This window comes from Lepisosteus oculatus, chromosome 4, assembly GCF_040954835.1.
Source record: "Lepisosteus oculatus isolate fLepOcu1 chromosome 4, fLepOcu1.hap2, whole genome shotgun sequence".
NCBI lineage: Eukaryota > Metazoa > Chordata > Actinopteri > Semionotiformes > Lepisosteidae > Lepisosteus > Lepisosteus oculatus.
The window spans coordinates 44982153-45003446 of NC_090699.1; the positions used below are offsets into that span (position 1 = coordinate 44982153).

General features: G+C 41.1%; 1 protein-coding gene across 6 annotated transcripts in view; it reads right to left on the reverse strand.

Annotated features, from left to right (window-relative positions):
• The window catches only part of armh3 (armadillo like helical domain containing 3), an 83071-nt gene that overhangs the window by 54778 nt on the left and 6999 nt on the right, over positions 1-21294 (reverse strand). For all 6 annotated transcript variants that reach the window (XM_015347814.2, XM_015347809.2, XM_015347812.2 and 3 more), the window contains 13 exons: positions 19962-20108; positions 19359-19466; positions 17741-17833; positions 15811-15885; positions 14105-14191; positions 13042-13098; positions 12678-12721; positions 8578-8638; positions 8163-8209; positions 5366-5441; positions 4741-4834; positions 2821-2922; positions 935-993 (listed from right to left, as the gene is read on the reverse strand). In XM_015347814.2, coding sequence (XP_015203300.1) covers positions 935-993; positions 2821-2922; positions 4741-4834; positions 5366-5441; positions 8163-8209; positions 8578-8638; positions 12678-12721; positions 13042-13098; positions 14105-14191; positions 15811-15885; positions 17741-17833; positions 19359-19466; positions 19962-20108 — 1050 coding nt within the window. The remainder of the gene's footprint in view (positions 1-934; positions 994-2820; positions 2923-4740; positions 4835-5365; positions 5442-8162; positions 8210-8577; positions 8639-12677; positions 12722-13041; positions 13099-14104; positions 14192-15810; positions 15886-17740; positions 17834-19358; positions 19467-19961; positions 20109-21294) is intronic.

A 21294-nucleotide genomic window follows, 5' to 3' on the forward strand; every position in this document is an offset into this window, starting at 1 on the left:
CAATGCTTTGACCTGGCTGACACTCACAAAGTCCAGGTGTAGTAGTTTCTGAAGGCTTTTGCTTGTCAGAGCCTTCTTGCTTTTCATAAAGGAGCTACACAGAGCCTAAGGTCATTAAATATTAATGTCTACAGTTTAAAACAGGCAAAAGAGTCAGTTTTGATTTAATCAAGGACTTGGTTAGATAACATTGGAAACTAATGCTAAGAATAGACATTCTGCCTTTGGCTACCCGGAACTTCCAAACACCAGAATTACAGTGGAGGAAAAGAGGAAAATAGGAGTTTTAAAAGAAGAGGAATTAATGCAAAACCAGTGGAACAAAGTGAAAGAGTGAGAGGGAATCACATTGTGTACAAATTGGTCTCTCTGGGTTCAGTGTTAGCACTCTATTAACCAGAACAGAAACTCACAGTACATCACACAAACAATGGGCACATCCACTGTGCATACCCTCTGGGACAGAGTACAGCTCTGAAAACACCCTTTCAGTTTCACAGAAATTATCGCTCTGTTGTCCCCTGGGATTCCTTACCATCTGCTCTTCACATGACATGCACCGCTTTTCACTCCTTGACTTTAATTCTTGCCTGGCTCCACTGCTGACTCTCGGATTCAAGTACAGTACCATGGCAGCCACTAGCGGAGGACGGCATGCGGCCATCAAAGCACCACTTTTTAGACCGCGTTCCCATTCAAAAGTGGAAATTAAGGGCTGGTGCATTTGAAACAGGAGGCACGTGACTGCTTTCAGACACGAGTGACAAAGAGTCTTGTTTCTGTACCAGCGGTTTCTTTGAAGAAACGGTGAAAGGGGTGACTGTCTCTTCTTTTCCTCTGCAGGCATGCTTCTGCTCACACCAGGTGGAACTTACAGTCCTGTGCCAGGTGGGGTATGCACACACACAGTACGCAAGAGAGAAGAGGCACTTACCTCTGCAATACAGGTGAGAATGATAAGGCACAGCTTGGCACTGTTGAGTCTGTTTTCATCTGTAAAGAAATCGACAGCAAAAGTGACCCAGCTCATCTGAAAGAGCCATAAAAGACACAGGACTAGCCACCTCTCTCTCTCCCTTACTGCTTTTGATGAGAAGCCTGATTGATGACGCCTATCCTTAAAAAAAATCAGCTCCAGAAATGAAAGCCTTTAGAGAACTCTAAGAATAATACCTTGTAATACGGTAAGTGCTGTGTGCTTTCTGACCCTGCGCCACAAAACCGTGAAAGATTTATTTATTGCCTTCTTCGTTAACGCTGCACTCTTCTCAGACACAGCTACGGCATCTCAAATCCCCTTCAAACTGTCTCCCAGACTTCGGAGAAATGCAAAAACAAAGTCCTTTTCTGTTGTTGCTGTTTTGTTTAAAAGTCAGAATGAATGTTTTTTTTTTTCATTTGTAATTGTTAAACTGATTGTTTAACTCATTTCACTGCTAGAAGCCCAGCACTCCCAGCGGAGTAGTGAAGAAGACAGACATCATGATTTGAGAACAGAATGACCAGGTTCCTCTGCTTTTTCTGACCTGCAAGTCCCAGTGCAACACAGCACAACGCACACACCACCCAGAGGCAGCCTTCACCAATACTCCCACAAAGTGCACCCGCAGGGGGGCACTGATGTGCAGTAAAGCCGGGGCACTTAGGCTCCTGATACCCCAGCAGGACTGGGCTGGCAGCTCACACGCCCACCTCAGGAGCTTCCAGCTGGTGCAAGGAGAGGTCACCCTGTCTCTGCTGGCAGTGATGCAGCAGACTTCACACCATTCAGACTAACCGTCAACAAAGACTAGCAAAATAACAGAATTAAGGAGCCCTGTGTGTCAATCTGTGTGCTAAGAAACAAATCCGCCCCGCTGGTGAAGCCACTCCCTTGAAAAGCCACTCTGGAGCACATAGTACATGGTACTTTACCTTCGCTCAAGGTGCAAGAACACTACAAAACATTAAATTCTGATCCGCTGTACAGTTAAAATCCTCAAGGTCAGATGTGCAAGTGCATGTGCTTATGTATTTTAAATATTCTGCAGCCTTGCGTCCTCAAAGCACTGGGTGGGGAGAGCAATTACTGTATTTAACAGTAGAACATTAAATGTGATTAGACTGGAGCCCATGCAGACGAAAGGGAGGCATTATGGCCAGCAGCCATATCACCCTGCAACTCACAACTGGCAACCCACTGAAGCTAAGCAGGTGTGAGCCTGGTCAGTACCTGGATGGGAGACCTCCTGGGAAAAACTAAGGTTGCTGCTGGAAGAGGTGTGAGTGGGGCCAGCAGGGGCCCCAGTGTAGTGACGGGTACACTATACTGTAAACAGGTGCCATCCTTCGGATGAGACGTAAAACCGAGGTCCTGACTCTCTGTGGTCATTAAAAATCCCAGGGTGTTTCTCGAAAAGAGTAGGGGTGTACCCCGTCCTGGTCCTGGTTTGTCCTGGCCAAATTTCAAATTGGCCTTTATCAATCATGGCCTCCTAACAACCCCCCTCTATAAATTGGCTTCATTACTCTACTCTCCTCCCCACTGATCGCTGATGTGTGGTGAGCGTTCTGGCGCACTATGGCTGCCGTCGCATCATCCAGGTGGATGCTGCACATTGGTGGTGGTGGACGGGAGTCCCCATGACCTGTAAAGCGCTTTGAGTGGAGTGTCCAGAAAAGCGCTATATAAGTGTAAGCAATTATTAATAATAATAATATTATGTATTCCTCTCATCGAAGGCGTTGAAACATTTTTTGTATCCCTTTTAACTTGCGTCATTGGAACCGACAGCCATTATCTGCCAGCTGTGCAGTGCCGCAGGGGAGGGGGGCACTTGCCTTTGGTGTCCTGCATGACAATGGAAGAGTACTTGAGGAAGGTGATGAGGAGGTTGCTGGTCTGCAGATTGGGGTCAAGGGGCAGCTCTGTGGAGTTCATCACTGTAAGAGAAGGAGAAGTGCATCACTACAATCACTGGGGTTTAAAATATCCAACCCTCTCCCAAAATACCTTGTTAGACATCTGCAGGTAACAACAGCTTGGCTTGGGAAACAAGAAGTTTAAAAAATACCACATGGCCCCCATCCCTTTCCTTCAACAAGACTGCCGTCAGCTGGGGTTGTGGTATTAATCGTGGTGTGCTGGACTAAACTGTATGTTTCTGGTCCGACTCCTGTTCAAGAAGACTGAATGACTTGGGCAAAGGAACTGCTCTGGCAAAGGAAGGTGATGGGAGTCGAAGAAATGCTTTTTTTTATGGCAACTATGCATTGATGGCAGTTAAGACTGAGGTCTATTCACTTCATAGGAATTCCTAATATTTTGGCTGGACGCAGTAAAAGGACAACAAGAACTGCTCAAGGCAAAAAACTGACCTCCTTTACCAGGTTAAACACTATCAGAATGACAACATTAACAAACAAATCCTTCATCTGGGACTTAGAAAACAGCAAAGTGTAGATAGAAATGAGGTCCTTGGCGCATAGCACTCTGAGGCCTGTCCGCTTTCACAAGCTGTTCACACTTCTACAGGTCAACAACAGGTACTTCAGACCTGCAGCTTTCATTTCTGAAAATGCAACCCTTTGTGCTCCTTTAAATTAAACAACACTTTTATTAAGAGCTACAGAACAAGTGCGCAGAGTTTACAACTGACTCAAATAAATGTTGAATATGCAATGTGTTAAACGCATAGGCACCCCTGAGTGTAGAAACACATTTTGTTATTTTTCCTTACAAAACCGAATTTAAAGAATATAAAGGTAGAAAATCCAACGGTGTTATAAAATAGCACTCAAAACATGTTTTTTCCCTTGTTAAGCACAATCTGATCAAAGTCCTTTCAACTTCAGCTGCAAACACCCCAACACAGTCTGATTTGCAGTTCACTTCTCTCTTTTCTTTTAACCAGGAATGTCATCCAGGATTCCGGTCAGGATTCCAACGAAGCGCGGGCTCCTAAAACTTAAGATGGCAGGTTCTCAAACGGTTTATTCAGTGATTTATCTTTATTTAATAAGTTTAAATTTTTTATGTTCCAGGATGTGTTGGTTGGAATAACACAACTAAAGCAAAATTCAGAGCTCTCCCTTTCCAACAAATGAGGGAATGCTCTAATTTACTGCGAACGTCACAGCAACGCGTTACACAGAGCGATTAAATCACAACCTTTGGAAAAATAGCCTTGAAAGCCAGATTTTTTTTTAAATTACACCATTTCCAGTAATGAGATTTTCACCAGCTCCCTGCAAGATAAGCATCTATCATCTGCGACTTCCCTTTTCACTTACATAACGTCATTTGATAATTTTAAAAAAAACCTTCACCAGCATGCTGAATTTTTTAAAGGAGCACAGACATCATCAAAAATGAATGACAAAGAACATTCCGAAACACTTTAGAGAAGAAAGAGGAACGTTTTTTTCCCCATTTCAGCCTTAGCTTAGCCTCCGCTAATACAATGAAAGGCAATCTCCTCTTAACCATTGAGGACAAGGAAAATAAACTCAAAAGACTCATCAAGCCTCTTGTCAAAGAGGGCAGTAGTTCACTGGAGGTCAAATTAAAGATTAAATATAGAGCACAGGGGACAAATGAGTTAAACTGGACAGTTCATATGCTACTTAATGAAATATACATGCGGAGAATTCAGATTTGGCCCTAACCCTCCCCACCTCCGGCCCACACAAGCCCTGGTACACAGATTTAGTGTAGAACAGGAGGGGGGTGAGAGGTCACAGGGTCCAGGCAGAGCTCACCATCCAGGGAGGGTGGAGTGGTGCCCAGGGGCGTGGTGGGCGTGGTGGGAACTGGCGTCACTGGTGACGACAACATGCCGATCTCGGGATGGCTCTGCAGAAGAAATACACCTTAAAACCCTGAAATTACTTTGCTGACCCTCCCATCTACTACAGAGCTAAACCAAAGCCACTTTGGGTTTAACAACTATTCTTGACAGGGCAGAGTAACATATTACTGTACTGTTCAGAGCACTCCTATACTCTTTACACAAGAGAAAACACAACACCAAGCACAACACCTAGCAGGCAAAGTAGAATGTTCCAGTGCATGAGGAAAAGTTTCATATCAGCAGTCATCTGAACCATGGGCATCATAGCATCATGTTTTTTATTACAGTGAGTAAATGCCAATATAGTCATAAATGTTTAGGAGGAGGATCTATTTAATTTTAACAGGGATCTGTAAGATAAAAGTCACTCATCCTTTATCCTTTGTTGCCGTACACCAGATCATAGCTAGTTCTACAACCACTCTCCTTACAGCACCAGGGACAGGTATTACAGATACATTTCTACTACAAAATTAATAAAGTCTACCAGGGTAAGCACAATAAAATTTGCTCTGAGATTTTTTCAATCTTACCTGTGCGAGTACAGTGATGAAGTTGCGGTTTAAATGTACTGCCTCATACAGAGCCAGAAGAATAGCCTCATTTGTTCTGTAACAGATAAAGAACTAGAGTTACTGCTGCTCACTCAATCAGGCACACAGGTCAGAACCACATGGAAATCCAAACTGATGCGAGACCATCAAATGGAAAATGTTTAAATATTGATACTCGCCCGGCAGCGTCTGTGTTGTGTGATGTTAAACGTCATGTCACTTATACAAGGTTACAGGCTGCAATTTTCAAAACTGTCTTGGAAAAGTTGCTGTCAAGTGGTGTCAGCAGAACACTAAGCATCGCTTCTGCTCTGGTCTGCAGAGTCAGTGAATTAGCATGAATCTAGGAACACTGAAGTACGAGATCTTTGTATCCCAAGGGAATTCGATACCCCCTCACGCTTACTACCATGAGGACTGGGATGGGAATGGAAACTCTGATGACTCAAACCCACCAAGATGAACACAAATCCACTCTGAGACAATGCTACCTTCAACAGCTTTCTTTATATTTAAAGTCATTTATCCTTTACTAACATGCAGTGGATCATCACATCACAATAATTTAATTGGTTACAACAGGTTTGTGTGCCATATACGCAAGAACTGTATGACATGGACAAGTGAATGGGAATACCAGCACTACTGGACTGGCACTGTGAGACACTACTGATAATAATTAATTGCATTTTAATACTTTCCATCCTAAAAGATCCCATAGCGCTTTAGATACAGGAGGGGACCTTCTTCACCCACTACTACAGTGCTTCTTCCACCTGGCTGATGCATGGCAGCTATTATGAGATTCACTATATAGCAGAGGTGGTGAAGTGAAAAATTCACCACGTGATCGAAAGGGGAACATTATGTAGGCCAAATTGTAAAGAGTCGGACTGGTATTTAGCCACCACTCATTCACAGGACATTTAATGACCAAGTGGGCAGAACCAAGCGGTCAGGTTTCATCCTAATGAACGTGTCCTGTCACCAAACTCTAGAAGGAGGAGTGCCACCTACTGGTCCAGTTCCACTTATGGCAGCCAGACTGTTGTTCCTTGGAAGTATTTCATCCAAACACTAGGATGAGCTATAGATCCAAAAGAAACGGAAATTCTACATACATTAATCCTACAAAACTGTGACTTTTATTGTGTTAATATATCTTCCAGAAGCAGAAGGAGATAATACTTTAGCCTTTTCCACTGGTTGGCTGTTAGACATACACTTCCCACACAGAATCACAATGTAGGAAAAAAAAATCTACGAGTAACAACTTGTAATACCCCCGATTTTAAGCAACAATTAAAAATTTGACAAACTGTAATGAGTGCGGTGAAGACAGCTTATGTGAACTCATTTAATGTTAACACCAACGTCCTTGTCTTGTACAGGAATGGCACCTGCGATTGCTCACTACTGTACTCCCATCATACCAACCCAACATAGTTGATATCGGCCAAACATTTATGTGCTCAAACAGAAACATAAAACACAGAGATCCTAGTTTTAGTTTCCTTGCAACCATCATTACAAACATCCCATGTCAGACAGCAGCAAACAAGAAGCTTCCAGCTTTAGAAACTGAAAGCTGGAATTAGTAGTTGATTAGAAAAAAATGTTTTTTACTACTATTTCTACTTGTATGAGATTTATACTTTACACTACAAAACCTAATGTGAGAAATGAAGTGTTATCAGATTCAAAACAGCTTTGGTGACTTATGCATCATTTCATTAAAATCAGGCTCATATTACATAGTGAGGCTGCACTAAAATAATTCTCATTGATTCTTATAAGTGGGGTATTTATACAGAGCTATTACAGTAATGATCATAATAATTCACAGTACTTTTGAGCACTTTAAATGGCTGATTCTTGTATCGGTAATTCAGCAGACAGCACTGTACTGTTATTTATCACCAAGTTATTTTTTTTTACATTTTTACAATCTATATGGTTATGAAAGTACTACATCACATGCCCTATCTTGTGTGCCGAGGGGTGTTCTGGGTGTGTTCGCCAGCTGCTGTGTGCCTGCTTGCACAAACAGCTGCTGGAGAAACGTCTGATGCTTTCATTCCATTAAGGTATGAAAACAGGCATTTCTTTAGCAGCTGGGACTTGTAGCAGACAGACGATGATTTCAAGAAACCACACATTTTTAATGGAAGACTTTACCTTGAAAAATCAACAATCAGAATGGGAAAAATTACAAATATGATCACAGACAAATTAGAAACAGCTTAGCATTATATTTATAGAAAATCTTAATTAATTGTTACTTGGCAGCGGAGCACATTTAGCAATAGACTGCTCCAGCTACGGTGTTCAAGGGAACGTTTCCGCAGGTCTTTCCTCCCGGCGGCTGTCAGGGTTTACTCCATTGTACTTTTTGGACAATCAGTCTGTATAAACCTATGCACATTTTGCACATATTTTATTGTTTTTACAGTGACTATGATCAGCACATTTTGCACACACCTATGTATTTATTTATTTTTATTTATCTTGTTTGTCTTTTGTTTTATAACTATTCTGATGTCTGTTTTGCTTGTCTTGGGCTGGACTGCTGTAACACATCAATTTCCCTACGGATAATAAAGTATTATCTATCTTAATTCAGTGAAACATCTGCTTTTCACTATACATCTACATATGCAGCAATTATTATATATCAAACCTGTTAGTGCTTAACTTTCTATATATGCCATTTCTTATAAAATAAAAACTATCCTGATCACAGCCCTGTGCCAAAAAGATTCCCTTTGATACTCACTGCACAGATATCTTCTCCTCTGCATCAGCAATGAACATACTGCCCACCTGAGGAAAAAAAGAGTACTGCATGTTAAAACATGTTAATGCTTCATTTTCCACGCCTGAAGCAGAGGATTCAGCTATTAATTTAATATTGCATTATGTCATTATTATTGCATTATATTGAATTTTGAATTCAAGGCAGTGAATATATTTGCATCCCCATGCTCCAGCTAGACCATATACAGACTTGTATTAACTGCTGATTACAGTAGAACATACAGAAGCATGACCAGCCAGCCTTGATTCATCTAAGCAAAGGACAGCACCTTGAGCTCACGGGTACAGAGGCAAACCCAGAACAGACCAAACAAAGGACATTTCCATCTCCTGAAAGCTATCAGAGGTGTCAGCACTGGCGAATCAGCTCTTACCATGGTGGTGAGGGCAGAGAAGAAGCCACCCTGGTTCTCCTCCTCCTTGTCTTTGTACTGCCTGTGAATAACAAGACCAGATCAATGACCCCACCAGCCTATTGATCCCATGGTCCCCAAAAACCTTCGACTTCCTATGTGTATCTATAGCTGTATAAATACCGCACCAATTTTTTCATAGCTAATATTCTGGCAGATTTTTGCAGTAAAAGGTTAGAGACTCTACCTTTCCCTTTAAAGAAGTCTCTCGCACTTGGCATGACTGGTTGACTCTGGGGGAGGGTGGTGGCTACTGTGTTGGGATGCAGTTATAGCAATTCTATAAAGGCTGCTTAATTTAACACTGCAGAAAACTCCAAGATACCAAGAGTCTTGTTTAAAAGCAGCAACAATGTCAAAAGCTAATATTAAGTCCACACAATTAAGTGCCAGCATTATTGTGACCATTATTTGTTAGTGTTGCTATTCAATTCAAATATGTGTTTTTGAACCAAGAGCAGCAGTTGAAAATTGGTCATTTAATCTTTATTAATAATCACTGCACTCTAAAACAGACCATCTTGCACAGCAGTACTTTCATAAACACTTGGAAGTAATAGCAGCATAAAGTAAAACCAGCAAGTTTGATATTTATATGTAAATATTTTATTATACAGCAATTAAAAGACGAGACAATCTCAAAATATTCTAGTTCTTGTAAGTGTTCTGGGTTTGTCAGAACTGGAAAATTTGCTCAAGGAAGGAAGACCACTATTCAGAATGACTACAAGGTAGATGAGCTGTGCCACTTTATTGAGCTGGAAACTAATCTGGTTTCACTTACAGGCAAAGTAATGTTTTATTTGTTGTCAGTAGATATTGATTAATTTTGAACTGCAAGATTTCAATCTCAAAACAAATCATGAAATTCTGCAGCACACTGATCTATATTTCACTTCATATATAATGCTGTTCACTGGCTTGTAACCCTCATTTTTTTATTAAAATAGGCAAATGTTTTCACTTTGTGAAAACTATATGATTTTTCATATATTAAAATAGGCAAAGTTTTCACATTGTGAAAACTATATGATTTTTCAGAACATTTTCAAATGTATCCATATAATACCAAGAGATAGTTTAAGCTACATTTTGGAATATATTTTGAAAAAAATAATCTCAAATCAATTCCTTATTTAACAGGATCGGTTAATCACTGAATGTGAACAGGCCTGTTATTTATTATTTACCGTGGTTTAAGGGATCTAACTACACAAGCATACATCTGATATCTTGTAATTACAGAACTGGCCTCCAATGTGTCTGGGTCTCTGCTCCATGTGATAAGCTCAGGGGTGCTCTACATTGAGAAGTTCAGCAGATGTTGGAAAGCAGAGTAGAAGCATGTTACATCGTGTAAGGATTTTAAACTGCAAAAGTCCTATTATATTAAATACTTCTTTTAGTTACTTGCTAAAAATGAAGATAAAGGGGTCAAATAACCCTATGATTGTGCTTCACAGCAGTTATCAAGCTATTTTACTTGTTTTCTCTCAAGTGCTAAAATGTTACTGATTTTCTTACAGCTTTATCATCTGTGAAAGGGATGTCACACTGAGGGATATTTTCACTGGGTCTGAGTGCTGGAAAAAGTATGATCATGCTCACTTTTTTTAATCTGGGGACTTGAATATTAAAATAACACAAAAATGATGTTTCAGTGTTACCTGAACTGTGACCTCCAGAAAAAAAAAGGAGAATACCTACAAGCAGCAGTAAGATCACCGAGTTGTGTAAAACAGCACAAAATGAGAATGAAGTGGGTTACTTCTGATAAGAGCAACTTACTTTTTAATACTTCAAAGCTGCTTTACAATTTGCACATAAATTGTCACAGTGGTACACCTGCTCCTTTTAGCACTCTGCTCCTCTTAGACGTTTCTGTGATGCCAAAGTAACTGACCTCCCTTTGCCACACCTGTCAGAGGCTTGGTGGTATAATCCCCAGTGCTCAAGTGTCCCCTGACACCTAGATCACAGTAAGGGGGCAATGTGTAACAGAAACAATTCCCACTGACACAGGCTTAAAGAAGGTTGCTACTGTGCTGCTGTGGAAATGTCTCCTTTAAAAACTGAGGCGAGTTGTCCTCTGCAAGGACAACATGACCCAGCACTGTGTCCTCCTCTCCATCCAGCTGGGTAGAAATGAAACAAAAGAAAAACCGAGCTGCACTCTGTCTTTCAGAGTCTGGCTTTGAAATACAAAGGCCTGGTGACAAAGTGAATCAGGAACCGTCAGCAGGGTGTGAAAAGGAGCTGGAGTTTGCTCTGTCCTTTCTTTTTCTGTACAAGATACAGCTCTTATAGAAACTGAACTGACACACCCTTCTGGAATACTACACTTTTGTTATTACTGGAATATCACTTGCAAAGTTCATATTTTCGATGAGCCATAATTTGGAAAGACAGTGGATGTTCATAATGTAGTGTCAACATCACCAACCATGTGACTGTGACCATTGTTGGTCGAACTTAACTTTAGTTCAAGACACCAGGCCGAAAGAGAGCGAGTTCATGCATAACAGAATTCTGCCCAAGATTCTCGCAACAGATGAAATCCTGTGTCTCACAAGACAATTGTACATTTCTCTTGCCCAGCGAACTAATACAATACAGCTGGACCTATTGTCAACAGCCTGGATACCAGAGCATATTCAGTAACAGCTCTATAGCCTGGACAAACAGTGTTCTCCCATGTCAGACACTATGTACAGACTTTTTTTAAAGTGAAGTTTATTGCAAAGCTAACTTCCCTGAGGAGCTGTCTTCAGCACCATGCTAAGCAATGCGCACCTCTCTCCCTCTGTCCGAGCCCTGAGATCTGCCTGGCACAGAGCCAGCCAGCTGAAGGAGTCTGGACAGCTGCAACACACCCAGCGTCTCCATGCTCAGGGAGAAGTATAAACTCTACCAGAAATGCCTGGCCAGCAAGTCTTTGAGTATAAACATCTAAATACACATTAGAATCTTGAGAGTTGAACTTCTACCCCAAACAAGTTTAATTCATTTAAAAAAATTACCTTGTCTTTGAGAAAATTTAGTGATGAAATATATGACACTTGACATAACTTATGAGGCAGACAACAAATAATACAGCCAATGTATGTTTAACCCTGATGTTATTAATTCCTATCTCTGTAAGCCCTGAGAAAACCAACCATGTGGATGACAGCAGAGGAATTCATAAATTATATTACTATTACTAAATAACATTATTTCTACCGTTGGTTAGCTATACATGTTTTGGTGTTGTATGAATTAATTAATTTGTGTGCACCAACTGCTTCCGTTCTGTTGGAATGACTCCTAATAGCCTTTAACCACTCAATAGTGGTTTAAAAGCAATTTAGTGCTCCAATTTCTAATTGTTTCAGAAAATTAAAACTCACATCAGTACAATGAAAACAAAATGTTTCCGTTATTTGAGACTGTAAAACCAGACCTGAACAGAGGCATGTGCTTCACAAAATCATCAAGATGGTGTAGAAGAATCAGGGTATTCAAAATATTACCTGCTGTTACCTCCATGCTTACTCTTAATTGCAGATTCACCCTTCACCTACGTTTGGTCAAGACAGCAGCCAAGTTGGCTGCCTCTGAATATCTGAGCTCATTCGAGAGCTTTGTAAGCTTTTTAATCTCTCATTCAACCAGATGTTCATTTGTTCTCTGTTGACTTCTTTGCCCACTTCTCTAGGTTTTCATTCTTCATTACTTTTCAAAATGTTTGAGCATCTTTTTTGCTTGGGGCTTTAATGTGGTACAACGTGTAAACAAGGGTAACCTAGACTGTGATTTCACATGTCTAGATTTCAGGCTGTTAGACCCGAAAATGTGTTAGTTTGGGAAGGGTGTGTAGACTTTCTATCAGCTCTGTAAGCACCAGGGATGTTGACTGGAAGCAGTGCAAAGTGTCTCACTCAAGGATGCTGTACCAACTTCCCACCTCAGATTTGAAACCTCCAAATCCTGATTCCAAAGCCCTAACTGTAACTCGTGCTGCTGCCACATTTGACCGATTAGTTTAAAGAATAAATGATGAAAATAAAGGCTAGACCTACCTATTGTATTCCGACAGAGCCTGCGAGATCACCAGCCCCATTCCCTGGAAATAAAGACAAATAATTAGCTTTTATTTCCCGGAAGAAAGACAGCTGTTGTTGTCATGGCGTTTTTCCTCCATATAAACAGCAGACAACCCTCATCAAATACTGATCTGTTCCAATATAACAGCTGGGAACAAAACCAAATACTCAGTGAACAAATCAATATGCAGAGCAATGGTGGGGTCATTTTAAACCCGTCTGGTAAAAGTAATAATGTGAAATACACAAGTAAACTAGAGAAGCAATGGCAGAGGGATCTACCATCTGGACTGTCCTACTTAGGATCACTGAATGCAACAAGTTGTATAAGAACACTCACATTTAATGTGGTCTCGTCGTCCACAATAGACAACTTCACGATGTATGGATTCACAGACTGTCAGAAGAAGAAACATTACACAGTCAGCCCTTTGCAGTTAATTCTACGTGTGCCGAGTCCCATTTAAAACTGTAACCATCTTGACCCGATCACAAGATTAAAATATATGATACCCAGTCCTAGCCACGACAGAGTACACTAGGCTGGTCTGATGAAGATGTTGTACATCTAGAGGGAAATTAGGAGGGACAATGCTGGTCAACATGAATTGCGTGTCAAAGCAAACTGCATGACACTTTAGACTGATCTTGTCAGATCTCAAAAGATCAGCAGGGCCAGGCACGCTCAATTATTGGGCTGGGAGACTGATAGGGAAACCAGGCTGGAGCTGCAAGTAGTGCTGGAGGACCAGTGCCTCAGTCTGGTGACTGGGAGAAACTACAGTATGCTGTAGGAAGTGCCCTGCCTCGGATTAGAGGCAATATTGAGGTGTTTTCTAGCTGGTCATTAGAAATCCAATGAAACTGTTCCTACAAGTAGGGATGTTAATCTTGGTGTCCTGACTATATTCCACTCTAAACCTTGTTACAGGCTTCCCTGAAGTTCCCCCTTAATTCAGCTGGTGAAGCAATTTCCACTTTATCTGCTGTGTAGTGAAGGATGTAAAATGGCTGTTGTGGGTCATCCTGGTGATGGATAAGATCCCATCCTACATTGTAAAGCACTTTGGAAGCATTTAGGGTTGAATGGCTCAAAAGGAAATGTAATAGGAGTTTTATATTTAACCCTGTACAAATATGGGTTAGCATCAGACATCTTGAAACAAGCATTACATGAAATTTAAAAGCCCTATGGTCACCTCATAACAAAATATAAAATACTGGTATTAACATCTTTTTTTTTAGATTTGCTTTCATATCCTCTGTGCCTAACGTCTGATTTTTGAAGCACGTGATAAATTCACATTAATTACGCAGCATCACTGCTGAAACACACTGGCTCACTCTTCATTGCAGATACAGAAGGCTCTACAGCTGGCCAGAGATCAGACAGCACCACTCACCTCATATTTCCTATAGTTGACAAGGAGAGCCAGGAGGACTACTGCATCATACCCATGCTGTATCCTGCTGGGAGAGCTAGAGAGGATCTGGAAAAGAAGGAACATCCTTGAAACCAAGAGAAATCTAAAAAAAAAATCAAATCCATTAAGAAAGAAAAGTCAAGAAAAGCTGTGATATACTGTCACTTCCCTGTCGTTTTAAATCTTAAATTAATAATTAAATAAGGGACTGACTACAGTTCTGAGGAAACGTACAACCTTTGATTTATTAAATATTTAGAATTCAATTAAATAACCATGCTAGGCAAAAAAATGTTTTAAGTATTTATATATCATACCAAAATATAGTATAACTACTACAAAATACCTTCTACTATTAATTATCAGCATAACTGTAATGGAAAAACAAGTGGGAACATTTTACTTCCTACGGGCTATTGGCTAATAAAGTACTGTACACAGCAAAGGGCAAGACGACAATCTCACAGAAACACATATAAAGTGTCAGTTTAGAATTGCTGTGTCCATGGCCCGTCGACTGGCTCGCCAGGTTGATCACGGGTTCGAACCTGGGACTATGACAGAGCACAACCGGTTGAGCTCCGCCAAAGGAAGGGTGAAATTGGTTCGGCCAGTGCTGTCTAGAAGTCCTCTACCATGTCTGGCATGGTAAACAAACCAAAGTGTTCGCCTACATATCCGCATTTCCCCGTCTTCAGTTATGGGGGTCGTAGCTGCGAGTCAAGACATGGCTTTTGCAAACCAGGTGGGTACAAAAACAATAATGGGCCATTCTAAATTTTGAAAAATCACTGTGTCCAAGCTCTATAAAGTGGAGCTGGACACCTTCAGAAAAAAAAAGCACCCGTAAAGTGTGTTTTAGGCCCTCTAAACAAACATATCAGGTTTACTGAGGATCCAGATAAAAGTCACGTGAAAAACTGGATGAATTACTTTCAAGTATTCCTGGACAGTCCTAAGCAAAGGCATACGAAATAAGCGAACACATAAAATTAATTACAAAGCAAGACAGTGCATTTGCATAACCTATAACTTGTGTCATGTTTATTCGCTTAATAATTTAGTTTGTGGTGCTCTGTTGTACTTGATGGTATTTTTCTTGCAGTTTGTAGTAATTTGGAGCTCTGTGTGGTAATTAGAACGACTTTTAATTCGTGGCAATATTATAACATTATGTGGCAATTAGTAAGACAAGACCAGTAATTTACAGTAGTCTGTGGGACCCGTGGGTGTGAGTTAACACACTGTGCTTTGTCAGGGCCCCAAACACAAAACCCTCTTAAATAGGAATTTACGAAGAACCCATGCACTGACAATACAAAATATAAAATAATCATAGTTTTGGTCTAAATAAATTTAGTTTTGTTTCTACTGACATCAGTGTAGCAGGGTTCTACACTGGGATCAGCATGCGCAAGAATATCTCAATTTTTAACTATTATAAAGCAAACTGCTATTTTGCCATAATTTCTTTTGTCAAAAATCATGCATATTCATTAGTTTTTAATGCTATAACACAGCTTGCAGTTTAAAATGTTTCTTTCTTGTGTCAATTGTCTATTTTTACATTTTATTCTTCCCAAAACTATACAGACGATCTCCTTTAACACTCAGCATTTTACGCATTTTGGAACATTAAACAGATCTTAACTGCTTATGGTCTCAGCTATCTTTTTCCCTCTTACCTGTAGAATAGCCTCAAAGATGCTGTTAATCATAACATACTCCAGGATGGTATTCTGACTTATGTTATCTGTCACCTGAAACAGAATGAGATAGTTACAGCCCAGCATTCCACAAAAATACTACTGTACTGCTCATTAAAACTACACACAGACCCGTGCATGGTAAATTTACCAGCCTTGGGCATGAGCATCTGAGTCAGACCCTGTGTGAAACACAAGTGTAGGCTACCAGATAGGTGTGTATGTTCACTTTTAATCACAATACTCTGCCCTAACTGCAAGCTGTTAGCAGTCCAGTTTCTCACACACGATGCTTTGCACACAGGGGAAGACCTACTCTGTTGATCAGAACATACAGCAAACAACTGGGTGGAGCATGGCAGCTAGTATGAGACCTCCCTCCAATATGGCAGATCAGGCAGAGAAGTGAGAAGCTGGTTCACAGATCAAACTGGGGGGAACTTCACAGAAAGCAAGGTTTTATAAGGTTGAACTGCCAGGACATGGGAGCTAATGACCCTAGTCTTTCAAAAACCACTATAGGTTCTTTATTTACCAAGTAGGCAGGACCCAACCAGGACCCAGTTTAATGACTCATCAGAAGAGAGTGCTCCCGATCACCATACGGGTTATTTATAGGGTTTAGAATTCTGCTCCATGTTACTACTTAACGAGATATCGCAAACTATAGGAGTGTCAATGGGAAATCTGTCTCACAGGTTTGACTGAACAAAGAAACCGATAGCACAGCTAACCTCATAGCCTGCCAATACAGCAATGGCTCTCATACGTCAGAGACAGAGTGATGGTGGAACTGTCTACCACCAGAGTAAACAAAGCTGGCGACACCACTGTGAACATCTGGAGTGAAGCTGCAATTAGAGTAAATGAAAGACTGGTGCAGGTCTCATTGTAATGGGGTCTGGGGAGGGGGAATGGATTGTTTCTTGCTCATCTTCATATTCTTCTGATACTTCTTGCTAAAGTCAAAACAAAAATGTGAACTCAAAAAAAGAAATACTGGTTCAGAGGAAAGAGCGCCACCTACAGGTCCACCAACACCTGGTAGACTAAGGGTTTCCTGAGTGGTCTCCCATGCCAGTCCTGACCAGGCCCAGCCTTGCTGAGATCTGATGAGATCAGCCTGCAGAGTGGCAATATTGCTGCCATAGAAACTGAGAAGTATCCACAGATTCAAATATAATGCCATTTCTCTTTCCATGTTTTGCTTTTCAACTCTCAATGGAGGTTTTAAAATGCAACAGTGTGTTGCTAACAGTACTGAGCTACAAATCTGTTCAATAACTGCTTCTAAAGCCAAAGGCGCTTTTGACTGGAGAACAAATTTCTGCAGGCACTCTAAGAAATTAAAAGCATAAATTAGCAAGCATGCAGATCGGCTTTGACAGCATTCATTCCTCTTTCTGTCCTCGGAGTGCCCCCACTCACATGGTCCATCTCCTTTGTTCAGCTACTTACTTCCTGCTACTACCCGCTGCATTAGGTGGTGCTCAATGGAGCACACACAACAAAATATATTTCAATTTGATTTCACATTATATGGGACAGGACATCAATCCACAAAACTCCATTGCCAACATGGATGAAGTCTCCTACTTGACTCTGCAGGTCTCAAATGATGCATAAAGCCAGTTCTGACACTAAAGACCCAAAAGGTCCTGACACGCTTAAATGAAGCCCTGTGCCATAATACTTCCCCCAGGCAGAGTATAAAAATCAGCCAAACTGTTGGACCATGCAGCAAGGCAAGAGCTGATTACCATATACTGGTGTGTTTGTGCCTATATTTTTATGCTTGGTGTTGTGTCGCACACATACCTCTGGAGCAGAAATGCTCATGTAAGCGAGGCTCTGCCTTTCAATTACCCCAGCCCATCCTGTCTCAATGCAGACTTAATGAGAATCATACCGTCACTAAGCAGAGCAGCAACTTCAAACACAGGCTCTTCAAGCTTTCCGAACCTTCTCCACATAGCAGGGTGTCCAAACTCTCCATGAGGTCCTGAAGAAGGGACAAGATTACAGCTCTCACCGCCTTGTCTGGAGAAATGTTTTTAAAAAGCTGTATTACTATGCTCTGTACTGTATTAAACTCAGTACTATGTTAAAATTAAAGAGCATTATACATTTCCCAACATACCCATTGTCACACCCACATTCTTTTTGAACTCCCTCATGGCAAGACACTCTTGTCACCTCAAGACCACCTACTGTATTTCCTGTCACTCAAGCCCCTAGAATAACACTTCTCATATGTTCACCTTTTTACAGTGGAGCATTTTGCTGGAGCACTTTGAGTGGACTTACATGATGGCATAGACAACAGTGAGCCCAGGGGTTAAAGTTTAATTCCAGGTCTGCGTGCCTAGAGATAACCACTCCTCCAGGCTGCTGTCTTGAGAAACCATCATCACAGTGGGCTAATGGCAAAGCTCAGGCTGGAGTACAAGCTCTACTTCAAGAAAAAGCCTTTAATGGCAGAGCCCCACAGGAACCCCAGATGGACAGAATCTCAGCACCACCATGAGAATTTAGTTATTGCTACTGTACTTACATCTCCATTTGTGTTCATACATTTTTGTTTTCTGCTTTAAGCCTGAATACTGTTTGTTAAGGTACAAAAAGTGTTTCCATCTCATAAACGCAGCACTGCAACGGACAGATACCAGTCAGATTTAATGCTGCCGAGTATGCTTGATAGTATTTGAAGATAAAACAAATATCATGCCCACTGGGTAAGGTGGAAGTAAGCAGTAAGGTGTAAGATAAACCCCCCCACAAGGTGAGAGAGAGATGAACCAGGGCAACTGCAGGCAGTGCGCTGTGTGGTAGCAACTCAAGCAGTCCTGGTGCTGTAACAAGAGTAGGAACTCGGGTAGAGCAGTAACGAGCTTGCAGGCAAGAGCAGTGCAGTCAAACACAGTCCAGGGTCAAGGTTCAGCAAAGCAACAGTCAGAGCAAGGAAGACACGGTAGTGAAGTATGGGGAGAATCCAAAATCTAAAGCCAAGGTAGTGAAATACAAAGCAGGGTCCAAAGGCAGCACAGATGGTTAAATCCACTATATGTGATCAAGGCACAGTTAGGGCAAGAATCCAGAAGAAACAAAGCAAACTCGGGAACAGAGCTTGGGAGCAAAGGTGAGATCAGGGCAGACTCTGCATCAGAGCAGGCAGAGTTGTGCGTTGCCCACAGGTGATTCAGGTTTCCTTTCAGAATGAGTTTCCATGGCAACCGGCACTGAGTGACAGGTGGATGTAGGGCTACCACTGCAAACACTAGCTCGCTCTTCTGCATTCTAGTGGGAGTGAGCCTGACACATGTAATGTAATTTGAGCATGTCCCTATAAAGCATTACACCTCTGATTATAGTGTCTTGTGTAGCATATAAGAGAATATGAATTATGCAACAATATTCAAATAAAGCATTACCAAAAAAACATACTTAATTTTTTGGGGGGAGTGGGGGAAGGGAAATAAAAAAAGGAGATTTTAAAAGTCTAACGAGAGGCTGGACAATAGCCTCACCTTCATGCGCAACTCAGCCTTGTCGAAGCCCATCAGCATGTTGATGATGTCGAAGCCCGATGTTGACTTGTTCTTCTGATGAACCCCCCGGAACAGGGCGCACAAAGTCTGAAATTAAATGGGAAAAACAAAAACATACTTAGTGCTTTCTTACTGAAACAGGGAAAATAAATCTATCCAATTTTCCATGTGACATTTATCATAAAGTTACTCAAAGAATCAATAATTTGCCTCATGTGACAATTTTCCATTATTTTAAGTTAAAAATGAATTTGACTACATGTGCACAACAAAATTATTGAAGCAACTGCTTTATTATTTAATACTTGCATACTACTGTTCAATAATGAGGCTAAATTCTTTTTTTTTAAATTGAATTAATAGCCTTGTAGTGCCTTTGAGAAGTCAATCCCCAGAGTGCATTAGTTCACAGATATAGGCTTTCATCTTAAACTTCAGAAATACAAATATGTAGGTATGAAAAATGAAAAACTGCTATTTTCTATAATTTAATAAGAAGAAACATCCCTTCATTGCTGTCAGGGGAGTCAAGCACTGAAGACTAGAAACTGCAGCTCTGGTGCTCCCTCTGCTGGCACTCACCTGTAAGGCATTTACCACCTTGATCTGATGCTCCTCTCCCAGTGCCTGGATGCAGTGCTGAAACAAGCTGTTGATATTGTCCTTGATCTTCATCAGTTCATCACCATCCAAAGACTCCAGTTTCCCCTCTAAGTATTCAAGGTTCACCTTGAGAGGAAAACAGGAAATTGGAACTACTTGGGCATCCAGAAACCCTAATGTAAACCACAATCTAAGCTCTTGCCAAATGAGTGGTTTTCCATAAAATAACCAATTTTACTGAAAATAAAATTACAAGTCTGCACTCTACCATATTTAAAGAGCCATTAATACTTGTAATGAACTTATTTGTAACTATCTTACTCTCTCTGACTTTCAAAAAGCCTGCAACTGCATCTAAGTCTGCATCTGATGTACCTAGGACCCATTTCACTGTTCTTAATGTAGTTTCATTCTGCACCCAAGTATCTGTCTGCGTGGATCCTGTGTGTTCTCCACATGTTAACATGGGTTTCCTCGGGAATGATTCCCACTCCTAAGACATGCTGGTTAGGTCTGACGGGCCTGTTCTACATTGCTGCACTCTCCACAGATCTGAGATGGACTGTATAGAGTGCTTTCAATCATGTCTCACACACCATATCACTTTGGGTTGGGCTCTGGCTTGCTGCCACTCCCAGAGGACAAGTGGCTTACTGATGAGAAAAGTCTGGGTGGACTTAGAACTAAGCACAGGTGTTTAATCCTATTTTACTTTGCAATCTGGGGCTCATTTGAGAAATGTTAAGAGAAATCCAATAATCTCAAATCCCTGAGACGGCATTTCAGAATCTCCTGGCAGAGGCATCTTTTAACCATGAATGCATTTCTGACATGTAAACAAGTAAAAAAAATATATAGCAACAAGTACTAGCTTTATTCCATGCTGAAAAGAGAAAAAAGAAAACACAACGTTTTCTTTCGTCTCTTTTCAGCATGGAATAAACCTAATACTTGTTACTTTGCAGCCTATGCATGCTAAGGCAGATACCCACCTGAACTAAAATATATATATTTGACTCAGGAGTTAGGTCACAGACAGCACTGGGCTTAATACTGGACCCGTGGTGCTATCTTTGTGGAGTTTGGATGTTCTCTCCTTGTTGGCACATTTTTTCTCTAAGTGCACCAGTTTCCTCCCACAGTCAAAAGACATACTGGTAGGTTAATTGGCTTCTGGTAAAACTGACCCTGGTGTGAGTGTGTCTGTGTCTCTGTCTGCCCTGTGATGGACTGGCACCCTGTCAGGATGTATCGTACCTTGTGCCTGCTGCTTGCCAGAATAAGCCCCAGCTCCCCCCTGACCTCGTACTGG